Source organism: Micromys minutus (assembly GCF_963924665.1).
Source record: "Micromys minutus genome assembly, chromosome: 8".
NCBI lineage: Eukaryota > Metazoa > Chordata > Mammalia > Rodentia > Muridae > Micromys > Micromys minutus.
Genome location: NC_137977.1, coordinates 13,350,138 through 13,369,767, shown reverse-complemented (window position 1 = coordinate 13,369,767; position 19,630 = coordinate 13,350,138). Strand labels below are relative to the sequence as shown.

General features: G+C 50.7%; 1 protein-coding gene across 26 annotated transcripts in view; it reads left to right on the top strand.

Moving 5' to 3' along the window:
* CELF4 (CUGBP Elav-like family member 4) overlaps window positions 1-19,630 on the top strand; it is a gene marked incomplete at both ends in the record, with an annotated part of 273,049 nt that overhangs the window by 196,825 nt on the left and 56,594 nt on the right. For 13 of the 26 annotated variants that reach the window (XM_080919917.1, XM_080919916.1, XM_080919913.1 and 10 more), the window contains one exon: window positions 18,001-18,079. In XM_080919917.1, the coding sequence (XP_080776043.1) occupies window positions 18,001-18,079 (79 nt within the window). The remainder of the gene's footprint in view (window positions 1-18,000; window positions 18,080-19,630) is intronic. The other 13 variants (XM_080919929.1, XM_080919928.1, XM_080919924.1 and 10 more) reach the window with 2 other exon arrangements.

Here is a 19,630-nt window from a genome sequence, read left to right as displayed (position 1 = left end):
TTGGTGGTTTGACTAGGAATGGTCCCCACAGGTTCATATATTTAAAGGCATGGTCATTAGGGAATGGCGGCGATACTTGACAGAGATTAGGAGGTGTGGCTTTGTTGGAGGATGTGAATCCCTGGGGTTAGTCTCTGGGATTTCAAATGCATAAGCCGGGCCTGGAATCTCTCTTCCTGCTGTAGAACGGAGTGTAGAACTCTCCTCTGCCTTGTCTGTCCCTGCTGCCACGCTCCCCTCCATGAGGAAGATGGTCTACACCTCGTAAACTGTAAGCAAACAACAACTGAACGCTCTCTTTTCTAAGAATTGCCACAATGATGGTGTCTCTTCACAGCAGTAGAACTTTGACTAAGACGCCAACCTGGCTGAATTGGCTAGCCTTGGGTCCCGGTGAGAAGCCCTGTCTCAAAAAGCAAGAAAGATATTTCCTTAGGAACAACATCCAAGGTTGACTTCTAGTTTACATGTGCACACTCATGCACACATATAAACAAACAAACACATACATACGTGAAAGTGTTCAAGGCTATCTCCTCAACGACAAAGGGGGTTTAAAAGCTAGCCTGGGCTACCTGATACCTTTTCCCCCTCAACAAAACAAATAGCCTCAGGAGGCCACTGTGATCTGTGTATTCTCTCTCTCCAACCCCCAATCCAGGGCTTCCGGTAAGAACCATACACCCCAGTGTTCTGCTATCACCTGTCAAATCTTTAGGAAGTCACTGGTACTATCCCACGGCTGTGTGCCCAGTGTGGGCCACCAAGCCTTCCTGAGGCACTGCGTAGACAGGCAAGTGGAAAAGGTGTCATGCCTTTTGTCTGGTACTCTCTCCAGTGTCTAGTGCCTGTGGTTGCCTCTATCAAAAAAAGTGTTGATTTCTAAAAGATTCCCACGTGCGCCATGCTGAACAGATGGCAAGACAGTTCTGGGCAAGGGATGGCCAAAAAAAATAAAAAGAGAAAAATGGGAGACAGTGGATTGATGCTCAGAGGTGTAAAGAGGGCTCTAACAGTGTTCAGAGAGTGGGTGAGAATCTTGTTAGGGAGAGATTACTCCAGTCACCGTGTGGGTGAGTGTAGCGTGGTGAGAAAGGAGGAAGTAGTCGTGAGGATAAAGGCAAGCAGTTAGGGTGGGCAGCCTGGCAGGAGTGAAAGGTGAGCTGCAGGGAGTCTGGAAATGGGCTGGAGTTGACCTCTGCAGGCCTGAACACAGCAGCTTGTCTGCACACACACTCCCAGAGAACCAGGTTTGTAGAGCATGTGGTCTGGCATGTGCTACAAGCTACCCTCCCAATGTTCAAGAATGCCCAGCCCTCATCAGATCGTCTCTTCCTATCCTTCCACATCTGTGTATACACCCCCCCCACACACACACACAACCACTCACAGATGCAGGGATTGCTGAACACAAAGCCCAACCAACTCCCTGGGTTCAACCCTTAGCTTGCATATTGGTGCCATCTGGTGGTCATGTAAAGTACCACACCTAAGAGATTTCCATTATCTTGGCTCTTAGGGATGTTACCTTCTGTCTTACCTTCACCACACACACACACACACACACACACACACACACACACACAGAGAGAGAGAGAGAGAGAGAGAGAGAGAGAGAGAGAGACTGTCCATGACAGCGCTCCAACACTCTGATTCACAATGGGTCCTACAACAGAACTCCAGAAGGTATACACAAACACAGACATGGTTGCACCACACACCCGATTCTAATTCTCACAAAAGCATATTTAAAGCAGAGACATATAAGGCTCTGCTCTCAGCCCAGAACAGGCATGACCAAAGCCAACATCTGTCATCTGTGCATTCTCAGCAGCCCAATGTCTTCCTAGCACAAGTGAACCTCTGAGTATATAGCGTCTCAAGCTCCACATAGATTAGAGCACCCACATGATTTAGGAATTTCCATCTCTGTGTACACATTGGGATATTAGGTAGACATCCCACTGGTTTGCTTGCTTTTATAAACCTGGCATTCATGGAGACCACCAGGGACAGGACAGGGGAGCTGTTTCCCTGGTCCCTTCCTTCTTTCCATATTAGAATCCAAGGGTGTGGTGTGTGTGTGTGTGTGTGTGTGTGTGTGTGTGTGTGTGCGTTAATAAGACAGGTAAAATTAGATCCTCTCAACTGGGGTTGTCCCGAGTGGCTCAAACGTATCTCCATACATATTAGTGCCGTATCAGTTATGATTTGACCTCCTCCCCGACAGCCTATGATTTCCCAGAAGGTTCTGAGATGGGAAGATGATGGTCGTACAGGAGCAGCAACAGGGATCTGACTTCTCCCCGCTTGGCCTGCACTCGCTACAATAAGGGGTGGGAAGTGCAGGGCACACACGCCACCCCATCCTGCTACCCCTGTCTCCCAGAAGCCTGGCCAGCCTGCTGAAGCAGGGACCCTTCCCACTAGCATAGCAGCAATTGAAAACAGAACAGGATCACTGACCCCACGTTCTTGGGCTCTCTGAGCATTGTGCTGTGCAGCCTGAGCCTGAATGTTATGCTGGCTCTTGGGACTGCTGGCAGTGAGCAGAAAAGGAAGATGAAGGGTTCTCTCTCTCTCTCTCTCTCTCTCTCTCTGTGTGTGTGTGTGTGTGTGTGTGTGTTTTCCCCCTTTCAATCTATTATACAGGGATGGATCTAAGCAGTCATATACAGAGGGCTGCAAAGACAGGAAAGAGCTTGGCAGGACAAGCACCTTTGCTTTCAGCCCTTTTGGTGATGCCTCAACTTCTATTGTGCACCATGCAACCCAACCAGGAGTCTTGAAGGCGTTGCTGTTTCCTGTCTCTCAAGAGGCTCTCATCACCATGGCTGCTGCAAGCCATTGTCTAAAGAAGTGCAAGGCGTATCTGTACTTACAGCATGGGGGCAGGACACGGGGCTGTGGGCGGTGTGGGTGGCTCATCCCTCAGCCTAGTTTCAGTGTGAATGTAGCTGGTAGAGCAGTAAGCTCACATCATGGAGGATGCTTCATCCCAGAGGACGCCATGAAGCTGCTTTCTGACTTTCAAGTGGTAAAGTTCGACCCTTTCATCTTCTCTGAGTCTGTGACTCCCTGCCGCTGTCTTCCTGGTCGGTAGAAACACACTATTTGGGATGGCTGACAAAATCCAGCAGACTGTGCACACAGGTCACAAGCAAGCCCTGGTCTAGAGAGAATCCTGACCACTGACATCTGCCCTCTGTCCTGTGTACAGGGCAATGGGAGAAAACATTCAGCCCAAGAACACATTTTGAATAGATACATGGAGAAGAAGCCAGCCATCAGCCCATGTCCCCACTGAGCCCTCATTCTGTTCCAAGACTGGTCCACATGTCAGAGAACCTGTAGCTCCTGAGGGTCTCCCATTCCTATGGTCCCGAAGCCCCCATGGGAATATTCTGCTCTTGTATCTAGAACCCCAAATGTCATTGTCACCCCTCGAGGGATCCCAGCTCAGTCAGAGAATCATTTCTGAACATTTTGGATGTCAAACTGGTTCCCCCGCCCAGGTGCTGTGTTACAGAAAGATCTCCTGAAGCCACACCCAGCAAGTTATCCCAGGCTTGCCACCACAGTGAGTGTCAGGAAGGTGAGAAGTCCCTGTCTCAGCTGTCACAGGGATCCACCACAGGTCCTTAAGGGAGGATGGGTCACAGCAGGGCTAACACGAGATGATGCATGATACCAGGTGAGATGTATTGCACAGAGGAAAACAACCAGGAGCTCCTAGTCCCAAGTCACCAGAAGCACCCAGCCTGGTGGTAGCTGCTCCTTGGATGCTCAGTGCTAACTTTGACCCTTACCTCTGTTCCCTCCTGCCATGTGTTCACAAACAAGCTATCCTGGGGCAGGGGAAAGACTTGAAGCCTTTGCATGTGCATGACAATAAGCTGGGCACATTTTCATACACATATACATGTGCTCATTTGCCTGATAAAACCCAAAACATCCAGGCACAGGTGTTCTGTCCCCTAGGTCCTCAGGAGAGCCACCTTCCAGCCAAGAGTTCCATCTGAGGGGACATACAGTCCCCCTCCCTACATAGAGGGAGTGGCCTAGCCTCAGGGCAAAATTTATCATCATTATCCTAATATCATCTCTAGTCTCGGCAGTGGCAGTAGCTAAAGAAAATACCAAGGCTTAAGTCGGGGCGCAGGAGAAAAAGTCAGGAGATAGGAAATATGATTTATGACGGAAATCAATGCAATCATAATACTTCATGCTTATGAAATTGGGCTGTGCCTCCTGGGCCCACACAGGCCCACTTCAGCCCTGCCTGTCACGAGAGCTGGAGACTGTGGAAATCTGGGTGGAGAAATCTAAATGATGTACGTTACCTACCTCCTTCCCAGCCTTCCTTGGAGGTAGTCGGGCCTCGGGGTATTGTCCAGAGGGGCAGTGGAGAGATGCAAGTGGCAAGTGAAACCAAGCTGGGTCTCCAGCACTGTGCTGGTGCCTTGACCTACTTGGTCTGCTCTGCTCTGGAAATCACTCATCCAGGGAAAGCAGTTGTGATAACACGAATCCTTAGTGAAGAGGGGCACGGTGCCTCGGTGACTGGGGTGAGGTAGGCCGCCTGCAGTTGCAGAGCTCAGTGAACTCTTCCTATTATGGGGCCAGGTATTAGGTACCAGCTTAGTGGGGTTACAAGAAGGCCCCACCTACAGCACGCCCTGTATACTGAACCCCAATAGTGTTACCCTGTGAGCTAAGCCATGCTCTGTGCAGGTGAAGATGTGAGGTGCTGGTGGTGACTATGGTGGCTGTGGAAGTGGTGATGACAGTGCCAGGGATGGTGGTGATTGGAGGTCACGTGGCAGGGGTAACCATGAGTGGTGGCTATAAAGTGGCAACAATGGCATTCGTGTGTTTAGGAAGCATGCACACGTGTTGCTCATAGGGCTGAGGGCAACAGGTAAGACATGCAGACTCTGTGGGAAGTCCTGAGGTCAGCACCATTCTCCCTTCCCAACTGTTCTAGAACGGAGGCAAAAAGTGTATATCCTAGTCCAATGACCTGGGAGACCCGGGGGTCCCATGTTCTTTTTGTATATCTGAGCACGAATCTGCTTATTCCACTTTCTTTAAAATTCTCTGAGCTCCTTGACAACCCATCTGAGATAAAGATAAGGACCAGCAGACAGTAGAAACATGACTTTCAGGTAGATATGGATCAACAATGGTAAAACCTTGCATGGTAGAGGGCTCCTTCGAAGGGCATCCCCTTCAAGGTTCCTCAGCACAAGGTAAGGCTTCTGGTAACGGGTACTTGGATGAATTAATGCCACCAGGAGCAGCTAGTTTGTGGCTGAATCCAATAGCAGAGAACAAAACAGACTCTAGGAAAGAGGTATCTGGTGGGTTGTTGGGGCTCTGGTGGGTGAGATTTTGCTGAAGAGGAAACAAGAGTTTCACCAGGAGAGTCCTTGGGGCCAGATATCGCAAGGCACTTTTGATAGGGCTGAACAGATAGCAAGTCCAAGAGGAAGGTATGAAGCTTAGGGTGTGAATTCTCCCAGTACCTCCTTGGCTACTGGACAATAGAGCTCTGGCCACTCTTAGTTTGTCTCATCACCGGGCCCCGTGCCACTGTTGCCCTATTTCTCATGGAAGGTAGACAGGGGTGACATCTTAGAAGCAAGAGGGGCTGTAAGGAGGCATCCCTTGGGCAGGCCCCAGATAAACTGCTCGGCCTGCAAGCAAGCATCAAAAGGGTGGGTGGGCCAGGCAAGGGAGAGATGGGGGTTGTAGCTCAGAACCTGAGGTTACAGGGCAGCCCAGCAGCTGGACTGGGGTCAAGGTGAATGCGCTGGTATTTCAAAGGGCATCCTGGGGGCCAGCACTTGCCTTGACAGGACCTCAGGAGCTCAATAGACTTTCCAAACCTAATTAGTGTTTAATGGTCTGGAGAGACGGGGCATCCACCGCCACTGGCTGCGCCATGGTCCTGCTGTCCGGCCGAAGGTTCTTAATTAACCTTTAAAAAGCCAATCTGCCGGGTTGCCATGGGAGGTCACACACCTGTCACCACTCGGATGCTCACATCTAAGGACCACACTTTCCCATGGGTAATTCTGAGGGTGATACTAACCACTGCCTTGAAGCAGGATCTGGGAGGGGTAGTAGGAATATGTGTGCCTGTGGCTGCTTGCCTGTGACCAGCACGGTGAGGGGACATTGAGAGGAAATGAATGGAGAGCAGGCAAGAGGGAGACTTGGATGCCTGCTGCCTTCAGGGAGTGTGCTCTGGCTGGCTCCTCCAGAGTTACCATAGTGGGTGCAGGCCGAGTGGGCAACCTAAAGAACCAGGCCCTGTACGTGGGCACATGGGTCCCTGAGCCTTCCAGCTGTTCCTGGCTCATAACTATTCTGCCGGAGGCAGATGTGAGACAAAGCAGGGCTGGGTTAATGAAGATAGAGGGCTGGATTCTAATCTCAAAAAGCAGAGGCTTCGGAGGGATCGGCCAGGCCTTCTGCACTAACAGTGAACAGTGGTACCAAAGGCTGGGAACTAGCCACAGGAACAGGTCTGGCTTTGGGCTGGAGATCACGCCAGGGAGAATAGCTAACTGACAGCCAGAATGTACCAGGGGCAGAACGACAAGGCAGAGGATAGGATTACCTCACAGGGCTGCAAGCCAAGCAGAATCTCCAAGGAGGAGAAGGGGACAAGACAAAGGACCAGTGACACCTACAAGAACCCCAGTGTTCAGACAGGAGGAAGACATGGACCTACCTGGCCAGAGGTGCGGCAAGGAGGAGTCGTGGTATTGCTGAAAGAAAGACACGGTGAAGATAAGGAGAGAACGTAGCTCTTTACCATTGAATACACACTCCACCCATATACCACATGTACATCACACACATCCCATACCATACCTATGTGTAGAATCACACACACACACACACACACACACACACACACACACACACACACACACCAAGCACACTTACATGTACATTGCTTACAAGTCTACTGCTACCCCCACTTTGCTTCACTCACCTAAACATGTGCCCCCCCCACTTCTGTAGTCACCTGCCCCTCACCCCACATTCCAGTTTATCTACATGCTTACACTTGCACCCAAGCCTGACACACTTGCAAGCAGTGCCCGTGACCCAGAGACCCTGGCATGTTTCAGAAGGAGGGCTGTGATCGATGCTTATTAATGAAGCTGCCCCGGAGATGGCTAATTGATGGTAGTGTGTGGCTGTTGTCTGGAATTTAACCTGATTCATCATTTAGCCTGTTGGAGGCTGGAGAGCTGTGTTAATTAATGCCAGGGAAATAGGCTTGGACGAGCTGGGTGCAGGCTCACATTAGAACACTGGAGCACAGGGGCAGAGGGAGGGAGAGAGAGGGAGAGAGGGAGAGAGGGAGAGAGAGGGGGGAATGATTAAATCAGAAGCCCAGAGACAAAACAAATTTCAAAAAGCAAATGTCGCTGCCTGCTGTTCAGAGATGACTCAGGTTTGCGCTTGGCTGACATCACCAGATTGTGGCGTGGGGATTAAGAGCAATTTCCTTTTCATTTGTCATTTACTTCGTGTGGGCTTTCTCCCCAGGCCTAGGCTGAGGCTGAAGGCTTGGGAGAGAATTAAGAGGGTTCAGACTTAGGGAGGACGTAGAAGAAACCTAACTGGGGACAAACCTAGTAGGGTGAAGGAACATGAGGGGCGGGGGGGGGCCACTCGAGACTCAAAGCATGTGACTCTGGCCCGATAAGAGAACGAGGAAGGAAGGAAAGAGGCAGCTGACACAGAAAAGAGTTTTTATCCAGGTCCCTGGGCCTGATCCTGCTGTTTCCTCATGCCAACTCTGATAGCGTGTTCAGGCGGCCTCAGATTTAAACCTTCAGAGGCAACAGTGGCAGTGTGGGCTAGAGTGTGTCGCCTGTAACTGCTGAGAGCCCCTGTCAAGGCTGGAGAGATGTCATCCCAGGCACCTGACGGTTGGCTGAAAAGAATCTGGGTATGTTTACAAGAAAACACTAAGACCTTGGCAGTAAAGAACAGCTCAGCCACAGAGCACTGCCTTGGGAGGCGGGATCAACTAAAGCAGGTCAGGGGACATGAGATGGATCCACATTTGGAAGTGGAAACTTGGCCTTACTGAATAATAATGTCAGCCCACATGTCACCGAGACTGGCATACATTCACACTCAATAGATCTCCCTGCCCAAGACACCTACCTATCCAGAGAGAGAGAGAGGGAGAGAGAACAGGCAAGTAAGTTCACACCTTTAATTCCAACTCCCTGAGTCTGAAACTGGAGGCATGTTATGATTTTGAGGAAAGCCTGGTCTACATAGTGAGTCAAGACCAGCCTAAGTTTCATATTCAGACTCTATCCCCACAATAACAGTAAACACTGATCTCAAGGTATACCTTAGAACCATAGTAGCAAAAACTGTAAGAGATAAAAATCGACACACAGTAGACAGATGCGATGCTTTAGTCAACAAAGTTCTTGCCACACAAGCATGAGAACCTGAGTTTAGTCCCTAGCACTAACTGAAAAAGCCAGCTTATAATGACATGGCCCTGTAATCTTAGCATTCAGGAGAAAGAGGCAGGTTGGTCCCTGACGTTCATTGGCCAGCCATATCAACAAGCCCAAGCAAGGTACAGTGGGGCCCAAGAATGTAGCAGAGTGCGTTTTTAGCAAGCCTTTTTCTTCTGAAGACTGGGCAGTGAACAATGGTGTGGAAGTGGGGGTCACAGAACTGACCCTGCCCACAGAGGCTCTCAACCCACACTAGGTGGATGAATGAATGATCAAGGGAATTAATGAATCAAGTTGGTAGTCCATTGAAGAAGCAGGCATACATGCTGATAGACCAAATAGAGAGGACAAAGCTGGGACAAGAGCAAAGGCTAGGCTTTCAGGATGAGGCAGACAATAATTACCACATGTCTCTGGCACCTTGCTTCTAGGTCACACAGAGTCTTCCTACCATAATCTTAGACTTTCCCCCATAGAAGCAGGGAGAGGCCCAGGAGGGCAGGAGCAAGAGGATGGCTGCAGGACACTGCTAAGAGTTTTCATTAAGCCTCATCCCCTTGCATCCTAGGAGGGTCCCCCTTTAAGGGGTTAAGTAACTGCTGCCTCCGAGAGCAAGTATTTTGCAAAGCTAGGATAGAAATCCAGGCCTGGCAACTGAATCAGATCTGCCTCCATCCAGAATCATCCATCCACTGTCTTCAACCATCATGAAGCCCCACCCTAAAGAGGGTTAGTGACCCAGCCTGGCTGAGCAGCTAATTAGTTTGGTTTCCAAGGCAGCAGCGCTTAACTGAGACTGTGAGGATCCTCCTACCTCTGCCAGCACAGCTCTGATGGATGGATAGGAACAGTAAGAGGAATATGGACAAGGAATTCTAGGCACTGGGGTCTTGACAGAGACACATGGTCACTAAAGCCCAGCTTCTTAGGGTCAGGAATCCATAGGGTTTATCTTACAACCTACTTTACCTGTCCTAGCCCAGAGAAGTGTAAATCCAAAAAACAAAACCCTCTTTTTCTCATTGGATCATGAAGGTTCAGGGGACAATGGACATCGAACACTAACTGAAAGGTCTTCTCTGTACTGGAAGCAGCAGTGGGCTGGGCTGGGCCTGTCACAGAAACTCTGACCAGTCCAGAGCCCAGGAGCAAGGGGAAAACCCTCCTCCTAGCCCTTTAGGTGAAAGGGCAGTAGATTTTATACATAAATTCCAGGCAAAGATGGAGAAGAGGAGGAGGAGGAGGTGGAGGAGGAGGAGGGTGAGAAGACGGAAGAAGTGTGGGTAGCATAAGCCGCCTACCAAACAGAACAGCCTCCCAGTGCTTCCTGCTGCTGCTGGCTGGACACAGAGAAGCCTGTTGCATAGCAACTGCCGGGCAGCCTGCTTATAGGGCTGGACCAAAGAGGATGTGTAGGCTGCAAAGGGGGCTGCTTGGACTAAGAGCTCTGCATTTCACACATAATCTTATTCCCTTTGCCAGATCTGGCCTGGGGTGAGGGGTCACTTGGGAACAAAGAAGTACAGCTGTGCCAGGGATAATCAAACCTTTTGTCAGTTTGTCCAAACCTTTCCCAGTATCAGCTTTGGACTCCTACCTTCCCAGAGAGTTAGACGATGCCAGATCCCAGAGAACAGTGGCCCATCTTACTCTAAGCATCTGTCTGGCATTGTGCATGTTTCCTTGAGCTCATTCTACTCCATGCACTTGCTAGACAAACGGTGTCCTGACGGGATTTGTCTCAAACAAGCAGGCACTAGCCAACCCTAGCAGTATCCAGGCCCTGCCAGACTGAGCAGGTACAGCCTGCTCACCCCTCCACACTCAGTGACTCTTCTCTCTCTCATAGTGTGTGATCTCCCTTCCTTCCCTTGGTTATCCTATACTTCCCCCAGGTGCCCTCCCACTCCAATCCCACCCACTCTGAAAGTGTGGGTTTCAGGAAAGAACAAAGGTTATTGTGTCCACTATGAGGTCACCGAAAGTTCTGGAGCATGGAAAAGACTGACTTGCCACAGTTCACACTTGTCCTGCCTGGGTTCACATTGTCCAGCCTCTTCCCCAAGGCAGCTAGAAGCTCTGCTGTGGTCCTTAACACCCAACACTGTTGACAGTGCAGAGCAAAGCATCCTAAGTCAGTGATGAGCAGCACAGCAGGTGTGAGGGCCAAGGAGGTGGCTTCGTCAGCCCTCAGACCTGAGACTGATTCCCTGACACTCACATACAATGCCAGGTTCATTAAAGTGCACTTGTAAACTCGGCACTGGGAAGGCAAGAGCAAGAGGATTCCAGCGGCCTACTGGTTGACCTGTCTAGCTTAACCACTGAATTCCAGGTTCAGTGGGAAACTTTGTCTCAAAATTTCTTGAGGTACGGTGGAGAACAATAGAAGAAGACATCCTATATTAATCTCTGGCTACTCCACACCAAGCATACCTACACACACACACACACACACACACACACACGTGCACACATGTGCACACACCACTTGTAATCACAGATGTAATCAAGTAGACTTAATCATGCAAAAAGTGTAGGCAAAGCCTTAGGATTTACTGCTTAGTAAAGTAAGAGGAGGTACAGGATGAAGGTGTGGCTTGCACACAGCACAGTGTCTCTGGGAGTAACCCGGAGGCTATCTCGAACACTTTGCCCAAGAAATATACCAGGGGCCTTAGTTGGCTGGTCAAATGAATAGATGGGTAAAAGGGGGCAAAGATCTTAACCGGGCTGACGTATCTTGTCCAGACAAGTGTCAGATGGCCACTTCAGATCGGAAAGTGAGAAAAGAAGTAAGTTATTTTTAAAATATCTTGTCTGGAGGGCTTGCATTTCAATGGGCTCTAGATTTGCATATTTTAACAATAACCCTGTTCTTCTGTCTGGTCCTGTTGATGGCTGTCTCTCTAAAGAACATCACTGCTTCAGTAAACCCTTCCTAATCCGAAGGTACTACAGGGCTCCTCAGCTCGAGGGCAGAGGATTAACAGGGTCTTTCTCTTTGGTCTGCAAACAAGTCTGAAGGGCGGGTGACCCACTTGCAGCCTCTGGGCACCAATGCCAGGCCCAGGAACTAGGTTGGTGAGCCCACTTGAAAGAGACCTTGGTCATCCACATGATGAATATGTTGTCGTGTGTGTGTGTGTGTGTGTGTGTGTGTGTGTGTGTGTGTGTATAGTGTGGTCAACTTCAGGTTTTATTCTACAGGACACAATCTAATTTGGTTTGGTTTGATAGACTAACATATTTATATAAGGGATTTTATTCATTTCTCCACCCAGACCCCCCCTTACTCCCCTTCCCCCTGCCACTGAAACTTTTCTTCTCAGCAAGCTCCACCTGGTACCTTCAACAGGGCAGGCTGTTTTAGAGATCCTTGTGTGGACCTTTTCGGGGGCCATGGTGATGTTCTCTGCCCTTTTCCAACCTCAGTGTGTGTGAAGACGGAGTGAAAGGAGCTCTGGCTTCTAAGACGGGGTCTATCACTGGCCCGAAGCTCACCAATCAGGCCAGGCTGGCTGCCCAGGAAGCCCCAGAAATTCGCCTGGCTCTACTGCCCTGGCACTGAGACTAGGCGTAAGCACATGCCTGGCGATGTTACATAGGCACCACTCGTACTTTAGTGACTGAGGTGCCATCATGTCCCCAGTCTGTCTCAAATATGCACTGCTCCTGCCACCATGACTGGGGCCTGGATGCACATCAAAAACAAAATGGCTGCGGGCCTTCCCTTACAGAGTGGAGGTAGATATTAAATAAGCCATAAAGTCTGGGACCAGGACATTCCATCAATGCCATAAAGCAATGAGAAACAGCATGAAGAACTTCAAAGGACATCTGACATATGTCGCAGGACCAAAAGCCCCGAGACCACGGGAGGCATAGGAGTCCACCAAGCAGAGAAAAAGACCAACATCAGCTCTATCCCAGGTAGCCTTGGAAATTCGTGCCCTGACAGCGGGGTCAGCGGCCATGGACAAGCCATGGTGAGGAACTGTGGAGACCACTGGAGATGTCCGTAGTGGGGTCTCAGTACTGGTGAAAGCCATGTTTCCTTGAACCTCTAGCCCCTCTCTTTGGAGTGAAACATTGGCAATTTATTAAGGAGGCAATTAAATCAGTTTTATATTTACAACAAACCACAAATGATGCTCACAACTCCTGTCTTTCCCCCGAGAGCCTTCCTCACAGCGGCAGTGGAAGCCCCCGACGAGAGGCTGTGCTGCCTTCAGCTCCGCCCGACCTGTGATGGGAATCTAACCCAGAAGCAGATGAGCTCTTGACCTCCTGGCAGCTTTAAGCAAATGCTTTTACTGTTCATGTGTTAACTCCATTATCTGTATGATGGCAAAGTTCACCGTAGGCAGCATGGATAGCCACACACCTTTGTTCCCTGAGAGTTTATGGGGGAGTTCCATTCTCCCACCATAAAGGACCCACATCATGGTTGTCATCTGTGCCAATCCCCAGTGGCCAAATTATGGGGCTCAGAATAGAATGCACTCATCTAACAGCATTCCAGGGTGGCTGTGCTGACAGGGTTGGTCATATTCCAGCCGTTTGAGCCTGTTTACACCAGTACTCAAAATCCCAGAGACAGCTTACCACACATTAAGAGCACGTGTCCCTGATGCTCCTCACCTGCAACCCAGGAAGTACCCGGGCTTGATGACTGTCAGCTGGAGGGGGGAGCACAGAGGGCTCTAACCCTTTGAAACCAGACCCACTGCACTTCTTCCTCTCAGCCCAACACCGCAGGGCTATTTCTGCCCACAGACATGGGAAGCAGGAAAGGCTGGTCTTGCTGGAAAATTGCTAGTAATAGGTTACTACTTTCCTGTGTTCTCTGCTTTCTTATTTCATCATGACCCCCTCCCCCAACAAAGTGCATTCTTTAAAGGCAACATTATATGGTATGCTACTAATCATGTATGTGCACATGCATGTGCACACATGTGATACAGGGATACTCAGTCAAGACGTTGGAGGGACCAGCTCCTAAGAAGGGCCTATGACCTAATAAGAAATGATCTCCCTGTCATCAGGAAATGGGAGCTAGATAATTACACAAGAGGACAGTCCCGGGTCACCCCCAGAATTGGGTTTCAACAGCTGTAAGGCAATGAGGAATGCAGGAAGGTTCAGCCTCACCCCAGATCTCCATGCAAGCCTTAAGGGACGACATTGCTGCAGAATGTGGAAGCTTCTCTTTCTGATGACAGAGGATAGCTGATTGTTTGGGAGACCCCTGGATGTCCAGGCTGGTCCTGTTCTAGAGATGATGTTCATTCCTGGCTGATGAAGCCCTCCCGTTCAAGGTTTGGGAGAGTAAGCTGGAACAAATAAAACCACACTTTCACATGAATCCAGCCAGCAGTCCAGCTAGTGCCAGAAGGAACTGAGATGAGAGTGTTAGTCAGAGCCATCTTCCTGAAGATGGCTGGTGTTGTACCCTGGCTCTCAGGGGTCAGGCAGCAGAGACCTGTGAGGAACGGAGGTAGCAGCGCGAAGCAGAAAGGCCACAAGGCTGTAGGAGGGGGAGAGGGAGTCAGGAAAGGCCCGGCCTGTCTGTCAGTCTGTCTACCCATCAGCCACAGGTCTCTCTACCTAGACAGAGAGCCATGCTGGCCAGGTGAAGCCTTTGGACCAGCTCGATCACCATATTTATTCTAATTGTATCGTAATCGTCCCCAAGGAGCCTGGTTCAAATGAGCTTGACATTATTAAAATTTTAATGCCCAGTTTTCATAGCTGAATGAATATTTAAAGGGTATGTCCCAGCGTACGTTATGATGATGAAGAAATTAATGGAATGTCTTGTTTAATGCATGGCTATGTGTTGATGCAAAGAGTGGCAGAGGGAGGGGCAGGGGGCAGAGCCAGAGGGAAGGGGCTGGGAAGGAGCCATTTGTCTGCCCAGCCACTGCCACTGTAAGGAGCAAAGCTGGCCCTAAATCCTGTTCTGGTGAGACCAGCTCACTCCATACATACCTCTTTCCCCAAAGCGGACCTAGGAGTTGACAAGGTTGGAGCTGAGTGTGACAAGGGACAGGAAAGGTCCGGCTCCCTTCTGGTCCTAGCCATCTACACAAAGCTCAGGAAAGTACCAAGCCTAAGCCCAAGTCCAGTCAGTTTGCGCCTTCTGAGGGAGCTAGCTCTGCCTGGAAAGAGACCCCAGATTTCAAGTAGTTCTACCCAGAGGACTGGCACAGTCGTCTCCGGTCTTTAGGAAGCTGTTCCTGATCCAGGGAAGGCCACCCCTGGCAGGGATGACACCCTTTCCCAGCCTGAAGGCAAGATCCAGGATGAAGAACATTCTCAGGGAAATACCATGTGGTGGCTTTCTCAGGGTACCCCATACTGTGAGGACATGTGGATGAATGACAGGAAACCGTGAGAAAGGAGAAAGGTAGGGACCAAAGCTGTCCTGAGACCCTGGCTTGGGCTGGGGAAATAATGTTCGCTACAGGGAGGTACCAGGTGGCCTTTTTGTCCCTTTGCTTCACTCATCCTTCATTCCTCCACAGACCGTCTCCCCTCCCCCCTTCCCTTCCCCCTTCCTCTCTTTTAGGTGTTCTTCTGGCGTCTCTCCTTCTGCCACACTTGACCCTGCCATCTCTCTGCATCTCTGTAGCCTGACTTGGTATCTTTCTGCCAGGCTAGCTTTCTCTGCTCACACTCCCGTCCTTATGGTAGAATCAGGCAGGGCTTGGCAGTGCTGGACCTATGGAGTATGAGAAACAGAAGAAAACAGTCTTCCTTCCAGACCCAGCCTCCCGAGCAGAGCCTGCTGTAGCTAGGAAACCTCCATACCCTAGGCTGACACTGACTTCTGCTGAAAATAAGGAAGACTGGGCCTGTGTGTTATCTGGACACCCTGCCCAGCACTTGGACGCTAGCCCTGCAAAGTTATCATAATCTATCAATACAATTTATATAGCAGCTATGGAGTCCTGAGCAACCCACGCCTCCAGCCTCTTGCCATTGGATTCCACCCTCAAGGGTGCCTTCTATGTGGAAAAGGGTGGGTTCCCTGTAAGATCCTGTCCTTGCTCAGTCTTCGTGGACCAGGAGGCTGCTTCTAGCGCTGCTGGGTACAAGATAGTTGTGTGGTTCAAACTACCACTGTGGAAGTTCTAGACTAGGGTATGAGCAGGACTGATTTTGAGCAAAGTCTTTCTTCCCCGAAGAGGATCACTTTGCTGTGTCCTCACATGGTCTTTGTCTTTGTGTCTATGTCCCTGGGTCTCCTCTTTGTCCCCTAAGGACAGCAGCCATGTGGGACCTGCCATTATTACCTAACGACCACACCAACTGTAGTGATGTCCTTGATGTTCACTGTTTTTCCAAATACAATCACACCGAGGGCTACGCCTCTCTCTATGAAGGAGGGCTGCAAGATTCAGTCCACTCCAGGGACCCTGTCAGTCTCAAAGTATGGCAGAATGTTGGGGTAGGGCACCACAGGCCTGAGAAATGACCAGGACGGAGATGGATGTGGGAATGTGGGGTGGGAGTGCGAGGGAGGCCAGGGAGGTAGCTTCCTCCCCAACTGTCCCAAACTGTCCTCATACTGTTTAGCCCTTTCTCCCCAAGTAACTGGGAGATATAGAAACTAATAGAAACTCCACGCAGGCTGGTCACTACATCCATGGTGCTCCTGTCTCTCCCAGCAGCACTAATCAGGTTCCTCCTAAAAGGTAGATAACCGACTACAGAGAACCCTCTGCTTTGAGAGCACAAAGTCTGGAGAGATGGGGATGAGAGAAAACAGCGGCATGGCTTCCTGGGTTCCGAGGCCCAGCTCTGCTAAGCCCTCAGAGGGCGGAGGGGAGTGTCCCAGATGGGTAGTCATAAGTGATAGCTGGGGGTTGTAGCCCGGGGTTAGAGGACCGGTTAGCATGCACATGGCCTCAGGTTCAATCCCCAGTGAGCTGCTGAGCTCCAAGCAGCAAGCCAGTAGTGAGCCCACACCTAGCCCCCCTCCCTGCCCCAATAGCCCCTTTCCCATAGTGAGAATCCTGGCTGGTCTTGTAGACAGTTCCGTTCCTTCAACTTGGAAAAGACTGCTTTGTTGGGAGCCCACTAGCACCCTGCCATGCTCCCATGTCGTGGCAGTTTGTAAGATGACGGCCCTCCTATGGCTGAAGGGGCTGAAGCTTTCATACAAAGAACCTTTCTTTCACCCCCTTCCAGGGCTGTCAATCACGACCTGGCCGCAAAGCAGGACAGCCTGGCCCCCAGAGGCCAGTCTTGCTGGCCTTGGCTCCTGCTTCTTCTTCCTTTGTCTGCCCTGACTCTAAATCCTGAGTGCTGCCTCTGTCCTTCCTCGCGTGGCTCTGCCCTTCCCTGGCCTCAGCTTCACCTTGCTGAGTCACAAAGTCCTCCCTCCTAATGCCCAGTTGTCTTAACGCAGCCAAAACTCACTTCAAATCCTAGACTGGAAGGCAGGAGGCTGCTTGTGACTGCTGGTTCAGGCCCTGTAAGGGAGGGGAATTGGCAGCAAGGTACAATGGAAGCAGATGCAGAAACAGCCTTTGCAGACTTTGCCACAAGGTGGCCTGGAAAAGCACGTTGACTGTCTGTTGGCCTCGGCTTCTCTGCCTTTAAAATGGGGGTGCTTTTGCCGTTCTCCTTTGCATCTTGTGAGAGAAATGCAGTTGCAAAAAGGGATCCGGGAGGGGAATACAGGAGAAATGTGGGTGGCGAAGACAAAGTACGTCGCATTGTGTGGTTCTATAATTTTTATTGTCTGAATTACGGCGGGAACCCAAGGCTGAAGAGACCACCCTTGTACTTTGGAGCTGGGGTTCAACCTGCTGTTTGAGCCACGATGCTTGGAGTTCAGAGACATCTAGCGGCCGAATGTAGTATTACACCTGTTCCAGGCAGAGGCTCGCGCAGGCACTCCAGAGTCCTGCCGCCTTCCCACAAACCTAAGAAAAACGTCTACTTCCCTTGCAGGACCTCTCTGACTCCCATCGGGAACTCCATTCTAGAGCGGAGGGGAACCACGCCCTCTGCCATCTCTGCCTCACAGGCTAGTCTTAGGTCTGAAGTCAGTCCCAGGCAGGGGCCAGCTTGACAGAGCCTGTTGTACTGAGGGACCTCAGAGCTGGCCCACAGATGTGCGGCGGGTACAGAAGGGCATTCTAGGTAAAAATGGAAGGAATAGGCATTCTATCAACTTCAGATTCTGATATCTGATATCTGGTATCAGGGTATTGAGAGCTATTCAAAGAGGGAGGAGCCCTATAGCTTCTCCAACCCAGAAAGGCATACATTCTCCCCCACCCCGCCGGGTTCGCAATACTGGGCTGTGGAGAATGAGGGAGTAAAAAGACTATGGATGGAAGTTTGAGAGGATGCTCTGTTTGTCTCTAGGTGTGCGGGGGCGGGGGCAATGTGGGCGTGGCACTTGCGAACTCTTTGAGCTCTTTGGTTCCCCACTCCCTGTAATGCTGTTCCCTCTACTCTGTTGCAGATGAACCGGCCGATCCAGGTGAAGCCTGCGGACAGCGAGAGCCGAGGAGGTAGTAGCTGCCTGCGCCAGCCCCCTTCACGTGAGGGCCCACTTGTCTCTGACCCCTCCCTTCCTCCTCCTTCCTTCCCACCTTGTCCCACTGCCGCGGCTCCCTACCTCTTCCTCTTCTTGCTGCTTGCCCCCCCCCCGCCCCGCCCAGTACCGAAGGCAAGGGACAGGCCTTTGTTGATCTGAATGCCTGATGTCTAGGAGACAGGGGCCTGCTGGACAGAGGAAAGGGTTTAATGCCTGTCTAAGAAAGAAGGTACCATGTAGGATTATCATTTATACTCTCAGGCAAAATGTGTGCTAGCCTGGGTGCTGTCAAGAAGACCCCTGAGATGGGGTTTGAATAGTAGACCACCGCCCTGCTAGGAGAGAACCAATGACTGCAGTCTTGTTTAAGAGGGGTCAGAGCTACGAAGAAAGCACCCAAGAGGGGTCGTGGTGGGGCTGTGAACCACACAAGGCAAGTGTAGAGATAGATTGGATAGGTAGGTGGGTGCAAACAGGCAGACAGATGTCTGGAAGGGGACAGAGAGAGGACATGTCTTTGCCCACAAAAGCTCACCCAAGAACACAGAGCTCTCCAGAGACTGGCACAAAGCTGAGTACCCTAACAGACTTACACATGTGTGCACACGCACTTACTCACAAAAGAGATGTATGGATGGGTAGACAGACAGACAGATGACCCAGAAGCTCAGCCCTGGCCAGCCAGGGACATGTGTTACCAGGCAACAATTCTCCTGGAAATACAGTGACTTTGAGTCTACACTGCTTTTCCACCTCAGCTTCAGGGTAATCCGTGCCCACATTGGTGCAGCCCTATTTCTACTTCCCCTAAATAGAATCCAACCATGCTACAGTGTGAACAGAAAATGAGGGGCCACCGTAGGGTGGTCAGGCCTCTGCCACCCAGGATCAGACTGTCCACAGCAAACTGTCTTCCCATGGTACTGAACACACTGCCTCACCCAAGAAAGAGAAGGAGAAACCTCGGCCCGGGGGAGAGAAGGAAGCTGTGGGCATCTGCGAGGATCCAGTCTGACAGCCTTGGAAAAGAGGTGTCATTTCTGCCCCTCATGAAGTCTACCTTAGGTCCCCAACTTTGCACTGACTGTGTCCTGTCTGGCTTCAGCACTGAACAATGTCCTCAGTTTCTTCCTCAGGAATGTGGACAATCTCAGTCCCTGGTCAGACCCAAAGATACTGAAATCACAGGGTGAGTTGTCCTGAAGTAAACTCTAGTGTGACCAATCATGGCGCTGGTCCCAGTGATCTATGGTTCTTCCCAAACCATGCCCTTGAGCCCTCTCATTCCAGCTCCTCACCTGGCTCAGACCCTTCTTGACTTGAGCTTCAGGTCCTAACCAACAGGGCTCAAACAGATGCCTGGTGCTTCCCAAAGGCACCCCATGTCTTAGGGCATCGACACACCTTACCCAGTGTTCATGGAGCATCCGAGGACCTGGCAGTTGAGATATAATACACTCAGGCATCACAGGCCTAAGTCAGCAAGTCCACAGGCTCCCTCTTCCCCATCTGACTCCCCCTCAGTGAAGGCAGGTTCATGCCTCTGCTCAGCCTC